The following is a 15,935-nucleotide window of genomic DNA, read 5'->3' as shown; positions in this document are numbered from 1 at the left end:
AGTGTGTGTGTCGCTCCTTCATTCAGCAGTGTGTGTCGCTCCTTCATTCAGCAGTGTGTGTGTCGCTCCTTCATTCATGTTCACAGTCGCATCATTTACTAGTGTTTGAGTTCCAGTTTTTTTTATTTTTCACTGGATGTCATGTGTTTATGGAAGCTTGTGTCCGTCACGGAATAAAAAAAAATGAAGGTAATTCAGCAAAAATCAATAGATGTGTATGAACAGTGTTGGGGGAAGTTACTAAGTAAAGTGTTACAATATTGCAATACTCCCTAAAAACATGACAAGTTACTTTTTATGGAAAGTAATGCATTAGTTTACTTCAACGTTTCTCCCCTTGGCTGGGCTTGCGCGTTTGTTTTTAACAAGAACAACAAAAGAAAGTTGTACTTTTGGCAAATGTTAAAGGCCCTTTCACACCAGAAGTGAAGTGAATAAGCCTCAGGCTGAAGGAAATGCAAGTTCACTCCTGTCCAGTAGAGGCCTGACCTGCCCTTTCGCTGAGCTGCCGTTTAACTAAAGATATATTCGCCTAGTATGTAGTAATAAGTAGTTAAATTGGATCATTGAAGGTCAGCAGCAAAGACATTGCTTAATATATTTAAAATGTACATTTTAAAAGAGTTACTTTACCCACTACTTTAAAAAGGTAATCCAATTACATAACTTGCATTACCCTCGAACACTGCTAATGAGTGACAGATTCTTCATGAAGGTTTCAAATAATGTGCAATGGTCATGTTTGATCAGTGAAATTACATATTTAAGCATTTGTTCATTGGAAAAATATTCTTCATCCCTTAAAATATCTTGACTGTAATTCGACACCCTCGCCTCATTTAGTATACGCGGTTCTATGAATATGCAAATGAGCCCCGCCTCCACTCACTCAGCTCAGAGATCCACTGGTAGACGATCACACGTTGATCTGATTGGTTACAAGGTAGTTTGTGACGTCAGAAACACCAGCGATTTCAAAGCGTGTGTTTGAGACTGTCTTTGGTTCACTGCAGTTTTAAGGAGGAAATACTCAGCAATGGTGTCGACTTATGAACTTACACATGCTTTGTCTTAACCCTCTGATGGTCTTTATGTCTACACTTGAGGTTTTTGGGGTCTCTAGAGACCCCAGACAATAACATTTAATTTTGTAACAAGATAATAGTTTTTTTTTTTACAAATGTAATTTTATTCTGTTTGTTAATGTTTTTACTCCACATTTGTGCAGTTTTTGGAGAATTTATGATATTTTTTAAATTTCTATAAATAAATAAATAAATATTTAAATAGCCTTTTTACAAAAAAACAGCATTTGATGTAAAATTCACTTTATAAAAGACCCAGATTTCTAACTTTCATTCATGGGGATAACATGGATAATTTTAAATGGTTTAATGTAAAATTTTTCCCCAATTTTTGGAAAATGCAGTTTTAAAATAAAAAATAATCATTTTAACTACTATATGGCTATAGAGCTCCAGTATATGCTATTTGCTATTAGACTACATGAAATATATCTTTTCACAAGTTGGATTCAGTTGGATTCATATCTAAATATTATAAAATCACAATTATAACAAAAATAAAATATTTTTGTCAAAGTTTAGCATTTTTTTGTACCAAAAAAACCCAGTTTTTCAATAATGTTACATTATGATTAGAATCAAACCTGAACAAAATGTTACAAAGAGAAATGTTGGAGTCTTAAGATTTTATCATTTATTTCAATCATTTATTTTTAATCTAATTCTAGACACACACACAATTGTGTGTGTGTGTGTGTGTGTGTGTGTGTGTCTGAGAGATAAAGAGAGAGAGAGAGAGAGTGTGTGAGTACACATTGTCGATGTGCCAGTGTCACCACACCACTTTATATTTGTGTTGGTTCTGCATTTTGGATGATTTTATTTGACAAATTATAGCCTTACAAATGTTCCTGTGTGTGTGTGTGTGTGTGTGTGTGTGTGTGTGTGTGTGTGTGTGTGTGTGTGTGTGTGTGTGTGTGTGTGTGTGTGTGTGTGTGTGAGAGAGAGAGAGAGAGAGAGAGAGTGTGTGAGTACACATTGTCGGTGTCAGTGTCACCACTTTATATTTGTGTTGGTTCTGCATTTTGGATGATTTTATTTGACAAATTATAGCCTTGTGTGTGTGTGTGTGTGTGTGTGTGTGTGTGTGTGTGTGTGTGTGTGTGTGTGTGTGTGTGTGTGTGTGTGTGTGTGTGTGTGTGTGTGTGTGTGTGTGTGTGTGTGTGTGTGTGTGTGTGTGTGTGTGCGTGTACACGCGTGTTGTGAGCAATATAATTCAGCATTGTGGATGTTTTTTGCATTGGTGGAAGTGTGCCACTTAATTTGTGCCATTTCTGTCGATGTGTTCTGCGTTGTTTCTGATTTTGATGATGAATTTTGTCTATTTTGATTGCGGGGTCTCTCGAGTGTCACAATTTTTGTCACGCTAACATAAAAACAGATATCATTCCAATAATTTTTTTTTTTTGTAGATCTAGAAAGTGTTGAGAGCCGTAGAAGGTTTCATACCATTTGGACAAAGGGAACATTTTTTTTTATTTGAGTAAAAGTCATTTGGGGTCCCAAAAGACCCCATAAACCATCAGAGGGTTAAAGCAGATTAAAAACACCACATAGACACATAAACAACATTAAAAACTGGATTTTCACCACAGGGGGACTAAGTAAATTGAGCGCACAATATATATATTAATTCATTACCTCATATTTAGTTAAATCAATAACAAGGGAACAAATTAGTTAAACACGGCCATTATTTAGTAAAACAAGGGGAACAAATTCGTGGCCACGATATAAAATATGTATAAACATTTTTTTTTTTAAATTACACAACAAAAACTAACTGAAACTAAAATGTAAATGGAATATATATTTTTTTTTAATTCAGAATGTTAATAAAACCTCAATGATACTAAAACACTTCCTCACATGAGAGGCGTTTCATCCGGACCTACACCTGAACGTGAGACGCGTCAGAGGCAGCAAACCTCGACTCAAAGCAGGACACCAAGTGATGCTTGTGATATTTATTATACATGACAGAAAATATTTGGTCATTACATAAAAATAAAAAAAACAAGAGTTTCTGGTGGAGACTAAAATCATACAAGACCTCGTGCGTCTTGAGCCTGAACTTCCACATCAGAACACACGAACCGGATGATGGTCAGCTGACGTCGCAAACCTGAGGCTTCTGGATTCATCTGATGACGCGAGAGGATAAACACACACACTAACACTGCACGGACGAACGGAGACGCGCACACACACACACACACGGGACGAACACACACCACATTCCTGCATAAACCAAATCTCCATCTGTCCAACAGCACGAGAGGCGAGCGTTATGCACACATGCATATAAACACTGAGAGCTTCTGAAGACACGCGTCCTCCACCTCAGAGTTTCAGCGGTCACCGCTCAGCGCGTCCGAGACGTCAGGACCGAGGAGAGACACCCTAAACAGAAGACGTGAACACTTCATGCAGTGTCACGAGTGCAGAACACTTGAGCGTTCGGTTCGTTGGTTTCTCCAGCCGAAAGCGTGCGACACAGTTACACAGATCAGCCTCGCCGTGACCGAGGGCGTCCGATACAAACCATTGTAAAAGCCGGACTCGGATCACGAGGAGCTTCTGCAGAGAGCGAGGACACGGACTCAAGGTTCACCAAAACAACCTTGGCATCTCCAGAGGGACATCATCTGATTAGCACCATTTTGCCAAAACACGTAAAAGAGGAAACTGCAGCTACTCATCGCAAACAAGGGTTTATGCACGATGTGCATATAACGTACAAAGCAACTTCTGGACCAAACTAAACGACACGCTGCAGATGAGTGAGTACGAGGGTGTTGCTCTCTTCGGCCCGCCGTCGTTCATCCGGACGCCAGTGAAACCGCGAGGCTGAAACGAGGCGCTTTAAACTAAACATTCCTTTAAGAATTAACAAACACAGACTTGATTCACAACATGAACTTAAGCGATTCGGCTTCCGTGAGTCATGTGACGAGGGCGGCTTTGAGTAAAGAATGCGTTTAAAAGAGAGGAAGGCTCATTAAGAACAGGCTCCTGCTCTGGAACGGATTTAACAACAACAAAAAAAAAGTGTTAAGCGAATTCCTCCTTTCATTTCATTGGACGGAGCCCATGTGCTTCACACAACACAAATGACGTCTCAAACAAAGGCACAGATTCACCGTAATGAAGGTTTGGATGAAAGCATCATGGCTTCACAGTCCCGATCAGCTGCGGCCTGCACGCTTCAGGCTCAAGCGAGACATTGATAACTAGCATTTGTAGTAACGAAAGACCAATCGCACGGGCCACGGCTGGTCTGAGAACACGAGAGAACAAAAGATTTGAAAACAGAAATTCACCACACAGAACGACTGCTTCCTCTCACAGAAGAACATCTGTGTCACATGATGTTTCTGCACAGACACACACAGTCAAAGGGAAGGACACAGAGCTGCTGGCGAACGCACGTTCATCATGATGACGTGATGTCGCGGGACTCGTTTAGCGTTAGCCTGACAGGGCGGATGTGAAGGAGAAGTTAGCCGCTAGTTTGACCTTGTTTCGTGTCGTCCGGCGGCCGGGGCTGTCCGTGATGCAAGCTTTGGGTTCGCTCGGGTCGCTGTCTGACGGCGCGAGGAGACCGTTGGCCGGTCGAGGCTGCCGATCGTGAACCGGATCGAAGCGCATCAGATCTGCGGGGTGAACCGGGTCGGGTCGCAGCTGAGGAGACGGCAGGCAGGACGGGACCGGGCCACACAGGAGATCCACGGGAGATCCCGAACCCAGACACAGCAGCTCCAGCTCACCTGACGGACACACACACACACACACACACACACACACGCGGATTAGCGGAGCGCAGGTTAAAGTGCATGTTCGTGACGCAAGCTCTGAATCAACAGTTTTCTAAATGTCATTATCATTTACCAAGTAGAGTTTATTGCCATATCAGCATCATCAGCTATTACACGGCAGATAACATTTAACAACATCATTATTATAAACGTACAATTATATAAGAGATTCTTTAAATGTACTTGTGCTAAAAATTTCAAAATACATTCTGGATCCATAAATAAATCCTTAAAATTGATAAAAAGCGCCTCATAACATTAAAGATTTGGCAATCCCAAAGAATGTGTTTTTCATCACTTCAGTGAGCTCATTGTTTCTGCATTAAATTACTACATTTTCTCAATGAATATGTTTTTAGCTAACTGTGATTATGTACATGTAGATTTTCTGAAATGCATAAGTTAGTTTCCTCTGACGACAGACCTCTCTAACCTGTAACGTGGATCATGTGTTTCTGTAAAGCTGCTGTGAAACGGTGTGTGTTGTGAAAAGTGCTTGCTGTGATTTACCACTGGCGGGGCTGTCGGTGGATCGGTTCTCTTCATCGGGACGAGGACCGTCAGCAGAGACCGCAGGACTGCCTCGAGCTACAGACACACACACACATATTCAGCTCAACTTAACACACACCATCACAAACAGCTAGAGGTGTAACGAGACCCTCATGTCACGATACGATATTACTGCGATACTCCAAGACATGATAAAAGGTTAAAATTTCTACTGTTGATTAAAATGCTACATTTGGTTTTACATTGTGTGTGTAAATGAAGAGTCTTGGACTCGGTGCTGAAACCCAAAGCACAGGACAATAGAGACACCAGAATAACAATACTCATGATTCTGAAGCTGAAAACAGAGTTATTTTAGACACATATGCTTCACTCGGACACTGACTAGATATATTTAAAATAATGTAAGCCACTTTTTACTGGTAACATCAGACATCTGGCATTATCAGGACACACAAATATTCCCCCATTGCATTATTATACATCATCTTCAACATTATATATAGTAGTTTAATGTAGTACTGACACTAAAACTCTGTAAACTTTAATTTTTTCACACACACCCAGTAATTTTTATTTTGTGAGAACTATACAATACATTGTCACTATCCACGATACATAGTTGCATGTTTGTATTGCGATACATTGTGACTGCTGTAATAGGGCTGACATGTAAGGGTTAATCCACAGATAGCTGTGCATTACAGGATTAGTTCACTTCTGAATTAAACTGCTGATCATTTACTCTCCCCACATCATCCAAGAGGTTCATGTCTGTCTTTCTTCAGTCTAAAAGAAATGATCCGCTGGTTTGTCTAGATGAGACTCTTATTCCTCGGCTGGATCGTGTCGAGACTTTGAATCTGCACTGAAACCTTCGACCCGTTGGACCCCATTGAAGACACTATATGGAGAACAACCCTGGAGTGTTTTCCTCAAGAACCTTCATTTCTTTTAGACTGAACAAAGAAAGACATGAACATCTTGGGTGACGTGGGGTGCGCAAATTATCAGGAAATTTTAATCCTGAAGTGAACTAATCCTTTAATGCACGACATTGAGGCAAAAAACCCACCGAACGTGAAGTGGAGCGCATTAACATCCTGCTCATAGGCCATAGCCAGCAGTGACAGGTTAAAGCTGTTATTGACGTTTGCAGCACAATATTTGACCGGAAGGGTAAATGATGCTTATTTTCGTGAGTAACGGCTCATTAGCTCAAGCATTCTGCACACTTTAAAATAGATGTAATCTTACCGCACTGATTCAAAGAATGAATTATGGCATTTATTTGAATTAACTATCTGAGAAAGATGATGATATAATGTATAATTTTTGGCTAAACCATTACTATTAAAACAATTATGGTAATTCTGCGGCAGGAAGTGGAAAGCGTAGCGTTGAGTCAATCACCACATTTATATTGTTCATTATTTTTGGTAATAATGAATTGGTGAACTAATGCAGAATGATGAAGCTACGTTTTTTGTTCATTATCCGAGTTATATTTAGTAACGTCTTCTGTTCTAACAAACTCTGTTCAAACTCCAACTCTGTAAACATTGAGATTTTTTCTGTTTAATTATTACAATTTTTTTAAAATTGTAAGTGTGCATGTATGTTTTTATTGTAACTGTACACACAGGTATTGTCTGTGTAATTTTATGTTAGTGTTGACCAGCCTGGGGACTACAGATGAAAATTAGCCTTTTGCTAAATCCAGTACAATGCATGAAATGGAAACATTTGTAAATTTAACACGGTCCTTTTATAAATAAAATAAAGGAAAGACAAACATGATCACATGATTCAAAGAGCTTCATCAGGGGTATCAAACTCAGATCCTGCATCAACCAACATGGAGGGAAAATAAAGGATTCAATACCTCTCATATCGTTCTTCAGGACTATGATCTTCTTGTGTCCGTGACCTTTAATCCAGACAACCTGTTGAACACACAGAAGAGAGAGAACCGGCTCATTGAGGGATTTATCTGAGCATGCTGAATCGAAGCGTGTGCGTGTGTGTGTGTGTGTGTGAGAGTGTGAGAGTGAGTGAGTGTGTGTGTGTGTGTGTGTACCTGAGGTATGGCAGCCAGCAGCTCGTCCAGCGTCTTGTACCCGTACGCCAGCGGCTGAAACTCTCGGCCGGTGTATTTGCTGAAGGCGCCGCAGAACTCCGACAGGAAGATCTGGTTGTAATGATAGGTGTGCAGAAGTGCACGGACACTGCGGGCAAACTGGTAGAGTCTGGTCAAACTCACACGCTCCTCAGCGTCTCCATCATCATCCTCCTCATCCTCAGAGAGCTGGAGAGGAAGAAGACACACAGACTTCACATGACAAGCGTCACGACACCAATCATTTCAATGGAGAGCGGGCGATTTACAGCGACACGACAACGTTGATATGTTTAACTTTATGCAAATGGAGAGCGACTTTTGGGAGCAACAACGAATAGGAGTGAAGTCAGTGGAGTCACGTGATCCGTCACTCTTCAGTGCCGAGTCCGACTGAGGAAGAATGAGCAGCTCATTTTAGCAGTCAGGAACTGTCCTGTAATTTCTGATAGCAGGTCTCCGTGTGCGTACGCTGGTATTCGCTCTGCTGACTCCGAGACTGGATGCATTCGTGAACCCATAGACCGGCGTTTGCCCGTTTGCTGCAGTTAAATAGCCACGATGGCAAAGAACACTCGCTGTTTTCCGATCATCTTTAAAGGGGTGGTATAATGCCCTTTTCACAAGAAGTAAAATAAATCTCTGATGTCCCCAGAGTGTGTGTGAAGTTTCAGCTCTAAATACCCCACAGATATTGTTATACAGCATGTTAAAGTTGTCACTTTTTGAGGGTGAGCAAAAACGCACCGTTTTTGTGTCTGTCCCTTTAAATGCAAATGAGCTGCTGCTCCCGGCACAGAGGGCGGAGCTTCAAGACCTTGTGTATCACGCAGTGAAAAAACGTTTAGCTTTTTATGTTCAAACCGGAGTCAGAAACATGGAGAGACTCGAGAAGAAGTGACAACATGTAGAAGCAACAGGACATTTCTGAATGGTTAGTTGATGAATTTATGAAGCTGATGTGTAGTTATCTTCTAGTCATTGATTAGCATATTCTGTCTGGATAATCTATAAATCGTGTTCAGGGGGCGGGGTTTATGTAAATTCTAGGGTTGGTGATGTCACTAACCCGGGAGGAATGTGGTGTAGTCTCTACCAGCCGTTTGTTGTAGTCCTTAAAAAGCGATTTCTGTAAAAGCAAATTTCTCCCTTTGCTCTGAACTTTGAGCGTCGTAACTTTGCAGATGTTGTTTATGCTCAAACAGCAACATTACACACTAACTAAAGTTAGAAAAGTGAAAACATGATCAACCACCCCTTTAATATTATGCATTTTATGTACTGATTCCATTTATATTTAGACTTTTCCTTCCAAAATGTTTGTTTGTAGCGGCAAGAAAACGGATGTGTCCGTGAATGTCACTCACAAACATTACAAGGAATCCAGTGGTGGGATATACTATCACTGTTCACATACTATCGGTCCTAAATAGCATTTGAAATTAGCATTAAATCCCAAATCGTGGTGCGTTAAAACGAGTATCCCAGATGGTTTACTATTTCCGATGAGAATCCGAAGTGCAGACCCGTGCACATTCTCCCGGAAACCCAATCCATGAAAGACCTACGATTGCCAGATCAACGTGCCGCTACATTTCTCTCCAACACCGATGGAAATGAAATATGGAGGTTGTTAACGGTGACAAGATGATTGACAAGGCAGTTTAAACGGTGACAGAATGCACATATCTATATTAAAGTCCCCCTGTAGTCAATCTTATTCCTTAAAACTCATCTTTGATCACCAAAATTACATATTTAAATGTTTTTTCCTTGAAAAAATATTCATCCCTTAAAATATCTTGACTGTAACTCGACACCCTCGCCTCATTTAGTATGCGTGGTTCTCTGAATATGCGAATGAGCCCCGCCTCCACTCACTCAGCTCAGAGATCCACTGGTTGACGATCACACGTTGATCTGATTGGTTACAAGGTAGTTTCTGACGTCAGAAACACCAGCGATTTCAAAGCGTGTTTTTGAGACTGTCTTTGGTTCACTGCAGCTTTAAGGAGGAAATACTCAGCAATGGTGTCGACTTATGAATTTACACATGCTTTGTGTTAAAGCACATTAAAAACACCACATAAACAACCTTGATTTTCACCACAGGGGGACTTTAAAGAAGTTGTACGTCTCAAAGCTTGCCTACTCTTCTGCTGCACATAAAAAGTATAGTACACACATTGGCTAGGCTAGGCTCGTAGCTAAAGCTCGTAGCTAAAGCTCGTGTGGCGCTCGTACCTGCAGCAGGTACGGCAGACTCTTGAGGAGCTCGGTGAGAGAGATGAAGCCGTACTCGCAGGGGTTGAGCGGCGTGGAGTAGGCGAACTCGTACTGCTGCCTCAGCTCTTCCACTCCGAGATGATCACGATCCTCAGGAAGTGACATCATCAGCGCCAGCAGCTGAGACGTCAAGGCCCGCAGGGACTTCCTGTTAATGAGCTGCACCTCCTTCCCTTCGGGAGCATCGACCACCTGGAGAGAGAAAGACGGACAGAGATCATCTTCACAAACTGAAAGCTGCGTCGCCTACAATCTTCCAAGATTGCGTTTGGTTTCAGAGCAGCTGGTCTGGTGATGTCGAAGGACGAACTGGTGTGATGTAGTTTTGAACGAAAGAAATGCCAAAACAAAGTTAGTTTCTGGAGTTCGAACTTTCTGGAAAAGATATTTCTGGCTGGTAGACGCCTTCAAACTGTCATTGGTCTGTGTGGTGATGATGTAATAGGTGGGTGTGGCTCTGAGGTTCCACCACCTTTAGGCCAATAGAGGTCATGCGTCAACAGGGTCACACACCCAATAGACATCCAATAGACAGGGTCACACATCTAAAGTGGGACAGAGCGTTGAGACTGACAGTACACACAGATCTGCCCAGAAATCTGAGGTGTATTTTTACAGACTGCTGAAAGCTACAGAACAGAAGCAAATGCATCGCTGTAATTCTCAGAAACAACTGCTGAATACTTGAGGTCAGGAAGTGGATCATTTCGATTCCTCTTATTGATTCCTTTGTGAGCATTTCAATATGATTTTAAACCATTCAAGCGTGAGACTCGAGCGCTGTTTTCTGTGCTGCAGGAGTGTGTATCAGTATACTGGATCTGTGCGGCTCTTAAAGAGACAGTAGCCTAATACTCCTGCTGTCTCTATAATTACACTAATCAAACAAGATAAAGAAAAATCACTCATTGTTGACTGAATAACCTTTGTAACTATATTTGTAATGTATATTTTATTTATAAAGTGCTGTTATTTTACATTTGATACAGTTTCTGTACCTGAAAATCTTAAAGTACTGTTTCAATCGTATCTTCGTTCAGTTGTGTCTATTTGTAGAGATTGCTAGTTTGTTTATTTGTTCTTTAATTGCTAAGCGTTTACTCGTCTTTAATAATGCTTGAAATGTACATTAGTTCGGCTAATTGCCTTTCTTCATTTTTAAACCACAGGCAAACGTTCCTTGCGTGAGTGTCCTTTAGTCTATTGATTTGTGTTCATGATATTCAGCTACAATTACATGTTTTGCGATACCCTACCCCTAAGCACAGAACTTTGGCGTGAGTTTAGAGACCGTCTACCTTCACAACATGGCAGAGTTTGTTGAGCAGGACGGGCAGCGTGCCGGAGTCGTAGTCCTGCAGGCGGAGGCTGTAGCCGAACGTCTTGCTGTATTCACACAGCAGCTGATTAACAGGAAGTGCCGACTCTCTCTGAGCTCGAAGCAGCTTCACCAGCTGAGCCGCTAATGCTTTCACACGCTCCACCTCCGTCAGCGCTAGCAGACGCTCCTCTCCACACTCCAACACCTGAGAGAGAGAGAGAGAGAGTGTGAGTGAGTGAGTGAGTGAGTGAGTGAGTGAGTGAGAGATAAAGACTCCCGCCGACTGCTCTAGCACTAGAGCTGCACGATTAATCTCAATGAAACCGCACGCGATATGACAAAGTCTGCGATTATTTTATGCGCTGTTTGTCAGTGCAGCGGCTGATCGGTAATAAATACTGTTCCATCTGAACACCAGAGGGCATCTCTCACACACACACACACACACACCATATCCCTCTGAACACCAGAGGGCGTCTCAGACACACAACATATCCATCTGAACACCAGAGGGCGTCTCACACACACCTCTGAACACCAGAGGGCGTCTCTCACACACACACCTCTGAACACCAGAGGGCGTCACACACACACACACACACACACACGCACACACCTCTGAACACCAGAGGGCGTCTCACACACACGCCAAATATGCCCTGCAGGAGTACGATAAGAAGAAAACGCGTCATTCCAGGAAATCCCTATCGCTGTCTCTGAATAAACAGAACATTACTTACTTACTTACAAGCTGCGCATATAAAAAACTAAATAAATCGCAGCCTTTGTGATTTCATAATCGTGATAAGCCAAATCGGTTTCAATGCGATTACATGTAAATTGCGATTAATCGTGCAGCCCTACATCCAGCACCTTCACATCTGAGGTTCTACAGACCAGAAGAATGTCCGGGATGGCCTCGAACAGCTCCATGAGTTTGGTGAAGCCGTAGTAGGAGAGTTTGCACTGGCGTCCGAAGTGGTGGTGATACGTGGGGATGAACTTGCTGAAGGGCATCCGGAAGTGAGGCTGGTGTCTCAGCAGGTCCACAACCTCCTTCCCAAACTGCCGTGTGCGTTCCACCTCCTCTGGTGTGCGCTCTGAGGGACCAGACGACACCACTACTGTTACACAAACCCTCATAATGCCATTATAATGAGATTTAAGTGACATTGTGATTAAAATTGATGCAATTAAGCTTGTAATGACTATTTATTTTAACCAAGCGGCATCGGTCCGGTCTCTCTCTTGAAACCAACACAGAAGAGACTTAAACTGCAGTTCATCGACTGGCCACTAGAGACCGGCTGCAGAAGAGACTCAATCCCATAAACCCTCATGATAAAATGCCCAACTTTACAGCAGAAAACATGTTTACAGTCTGGTGCAAAAAGTGGCTTTGGTCTATATAGCTGATTTTGCCCTTCATGATGACTGTGACTGGGTGAATCCGTTTATATTATATTAAGCCTTAAAGTTCTGCATAATTAAAGGGACACTTCACCCATTTGCATTAAGCTTTGCATTGTTAGAAACCCAGTCATACTATTGAATGGTCGTGCAGCACTCTCTCATTTTCCCCTGAGACGGGAGAAATCCGTTATCAGGGCTCCAGACTGCGACCAAATGGTCGCATTTTGCGACCAAAATTTGAGAGTGTGCGACTAAATTTTACATCCAGTCGCACATGTGCGACCAGTAAATTTCATCTCGTTCATAGTGGGCGACAACCGACGTCGCGTCTGCGATGCTTTGTTTACGACATCACGACAAGAAGACTAGCATGTTTAATTTTTTAACGGTCCTCCATGAAGGGTTCCGAGTGAATGAGTGTGTGTGTGCACGCGAGTGAATGAGTGTGTGTGTGTGTGTGTGTGTGTGTGTGTGTGTGTGTGTGTGTGTGTGTGCGCCCGCGCGCGAGTGAGTGAGCGAGTGAGCGAGCGAGCGAGCGAGCGAGCGAGAGAGAGAGAGAGAGTGAGAGAGTGTGTGCGCGAGTGAGTGAGTGAGTGTGTGCGTGCGTGCGTGCGTTAGTCTATGTGCGTGTATGTGAGTGAGTGCGTGTGTACATGTGCGAGTGAATATGTGTGTGAGACGGCTCGAGATGACTGGTTGTAAAGCAATGTGTAGTCTGACAATGTTTCTTGTCCAGGACATGACAAGATTTTTAGGAGTCGAAATCGTGTAATCTGATACATTGACTATACAGACAAAAAAATTACGTATTCTGAACCAGGCATAACTATAACTATGGTATACTGTGGTTATGAAAGTAGCCTACACATCTTTTTACAGCACTTCAAAACTATATCCTATTAAAATGTTTTTTTTTTTTTTTATGTGTCGACCAAAACATTTTTGTTCATCCTTTAAAGATTGTCTCTATTTATAAAACTGAAAGTTTCAAAAAGTAGGAAAACTCACACTTATTTTTTTTTTAAAAGAAGACTAAATTACCATTGTAAACAGCTGCTGAGGGTGCTTATTGGCTATTTTCACTCCCTAATATCTATTTTGTCACTCATTTTGCTTTTGAAATAATATTAAGACATTATGAAGGATAATAATTAAATTTAACTTTATCTATACACCTCAAATTTATCTCAGTGCTTTGTCATCCCACAGTGCTACCAAATACTTTCTGTAGAACTTAGAGCCGCGGCCCTCAGATGTTAGTCTGGAGCCCTGTGATCTTAAAATAAAATTGCACCATAATTTCTGTACGCTTAATCTATTTATTATCAAAGCATTTGTCTGTAATAGTTATTTAGGGGGAAAATGTGAAGGTGTGCCCCTAAATTTTCTGCTTGCGCTCCTAAAATTTTAAGTCAGGGGCTACAGCGCTCCTAATAAAAAAAGTTAGTCTGGAGCCCTGGTTATTTACCTTTTACACTTCCTCCTACAATGATGCAAAAATCGTCATTTTGCGTCATTGTAGGAGGAAGTGTAAGAGGGGGGGAATTCTGTTGAGACTACAAGCACTAGTTCCTCATCTTTCCCAGGGGGCGGGACCCGCTCACGCTACAGACCTATTACAGATCAGTGGGTGGGACTTTACTCTCTGAAACTGAAAGCAATATCCTCCATCTTGTTTGAAGCTAAGCTAACAGGCGCTGTGGAGACAGATGTAAAGTTATGACAATAGCGGAGGAGAGTGCTCAATATGATATAGACTAGAGGAAGAGGATTTCGGAAGTCTGATGCTTGAATCAGGTGTTTGTGGCTACCTTTACAAGCCGCATTATAGCGAAGAGCAGCCGAGGCAGAAGACCTGCCTGCCGCGGACGAGGAGCCCGGACTGGCTCGGGTTAGGGCGGACTGGTGGCGCCGGTGATCTCACTATGCAACTACGAACCGCTACGAACACAGAGATAGAGTCCGTCTGTGGCAAAGATTTACAACGATGACAATTTCTCCTGGACGAAATCTCTGAATCAGACGAGGACACGGACGTTTGTGTTGAGAACTATCCTAGTTTCGCACCGCATATGTTCTGACTGAACATCCAGGTACCATGCAATAATTCACCTTTTCGAAAGAAATACAAATGAGGAGTAATGAGTTCGCCAACTAACTAGACATTTTGTGTGAATGTGAAATGAATTTCAAGCTCTGGTGGTAGCTAGCCTTGTAGACGGAAGAGTGATTTCTCTTATAGGCAGATATGCGCTTTCTGGATTAGTGGGAGTGGCTTGCGGAGCTGTGCAATGTGGTGCATTGTGGGAGTTGTTGTCTTTCATACAAATGCGTCCTGAAGTTATTTTTTGTCTTTCCTCGGTCACGAAGGCACCAAATTCAAAATTTATTTTACATTTCGACTACATATATGACCCACTTTAAATAAAAAACAATGTTCAAATGGGTGGAATGCCCCTTTAAGGGCGTGACCACTTGAGTGACAGGTGGATTGCCGCTGATGTCACTACTAGCCGTTTGTGTGCCGTCTGTTAGCGTCACGTCACCTCAGATAATCCGTTAAGTGTGTTTCGTCTGACGCTCTGAGACACACTAATTTATGACGGAGGGAAAAGGAGCCAGATTGCAGAAACTTTATTTTACTTTATTTTTATTTATTTTTTATTACAGATAATTTGCGCCAATTTCCCAGGTTCTCTTGAACACATGGGATGGAAACGCTGCTTTATTCACACGTTTTATGCGATATTCCAATTTTGTGCTTAAGTTAAATTCGCAACTTTGGAACATTGGAAAAACAATCTTGCATCTGTACAGCCGTGGCGTCAGGGATTCATGCATGTGCCGCAGTGTTTCACCTCTTTTGGGAACAGAGATGAGTGTGTCACAGTCCTGCTGAGTGACTGTGATGGTCGTGTCCGGAATCTCAGCCAACAGGTCCATCAGATCACACATCCCATAATCCACCACCTGCCAGTTCCTGGAGAAACACCTGACACACACACACACACCAGGAGGAAGAGGTTACACCTAATGCTTAAAGGGATAGTTCACCCAAAAATGAAAGTTACCTCATGATTTACTCACCCTCAAGCCGTCCTATCCTTATGACTCTTCTTTCAGACGAAAACAATCAGAGTTATATTTAAAAAATGTCCTGGCTCTTCAAGCTTTATAATGGCAGTGCCTCTAAATAAAAGTGCATCTATCCATCATAAACTCCACAGGCTCTGGTGGGTTAATAAAGGCCTTTTGAAGCGAAGCGTGTGTTGTAAGAAAAATATCCATATTTAAGACTGTATAAAGTAAAGTAACTAGCTTCTGGCCAAACGGATTCCACTTGAGTCTAAAGCGCAACTTATGTGAGTAATGCGACGTAC

General features: G+C 42.1%; 1 protein-coding gene across 3 annotated transcripts in view; it reads right to left on the bottom strand.

Annotated features, from left to right (window-relative positions):
* Window positions 1–3,037: 3,037 nt before the first annotated feature.
* Window positions 3,038–15,935, bottom strand: part of marf1 (meiosis regulator and mRNA stability factor 1) — a 37,024-nt gene continuing 24,126 nt past the window's right edge. For all 3 annotated transcript variants that reach the window (XM_084425110.1, XM_084425111.1, XM_084425109.1), the window contains 8 exons: window positions 15,414–15,547; window positions 12,040–12,242; window positions 11,120–11,347; window positions 9,780–10,013; window positions 7,497–7,724; window positions 7,302–7,362; window positions 5,414–5,491; window positions 3,038–4,855 (listed from right to left, as the gene is read on the bottom strand). In XM_084425110.1, coding sequence (XP_084281236.1) covers window positions 4,557–4,855; window positions 5,414–5,491; window positions 7,302–7,362; window positions 7,497–7,724; window positions 9,780–10,013; window positions 11,120–11,347; window positions 12,040–12,242; window positions 15,414–15,547 — 1,465 coding nt within the window. In that variant the 3' untranslated portion in view covers window positions 3,038–4,556. The remainder of the gene's footprint in view (window positions 4,856–5,413; window positions 5,492–7,301; window positions 7,363–7,496; window positions 7,725–9,779; window positions 10,014–11,119; window positions 11,348–12,039; window positions 12,243–15,413; window positions 15,548–15,935) is intronic.

The sequence above is a fragment of the Rutilus rutilus genome, assembly GCF_951802725.1.
Source record: "Rutilus rutilus genome assembly, chromosome: 12".
Classification (NCBI taxonomy): Eukaryota; Metazoa; Chordata; class Actinopteri; order Cypriniformes; family Leuciscidae; genus Rutilus; species Rutilus rutilus.
The sequence above is the reverse complement of the archived record's forward strand: the minus strand, read 5'-3'. Positions and strand labels throughout refer to the sequence as shown.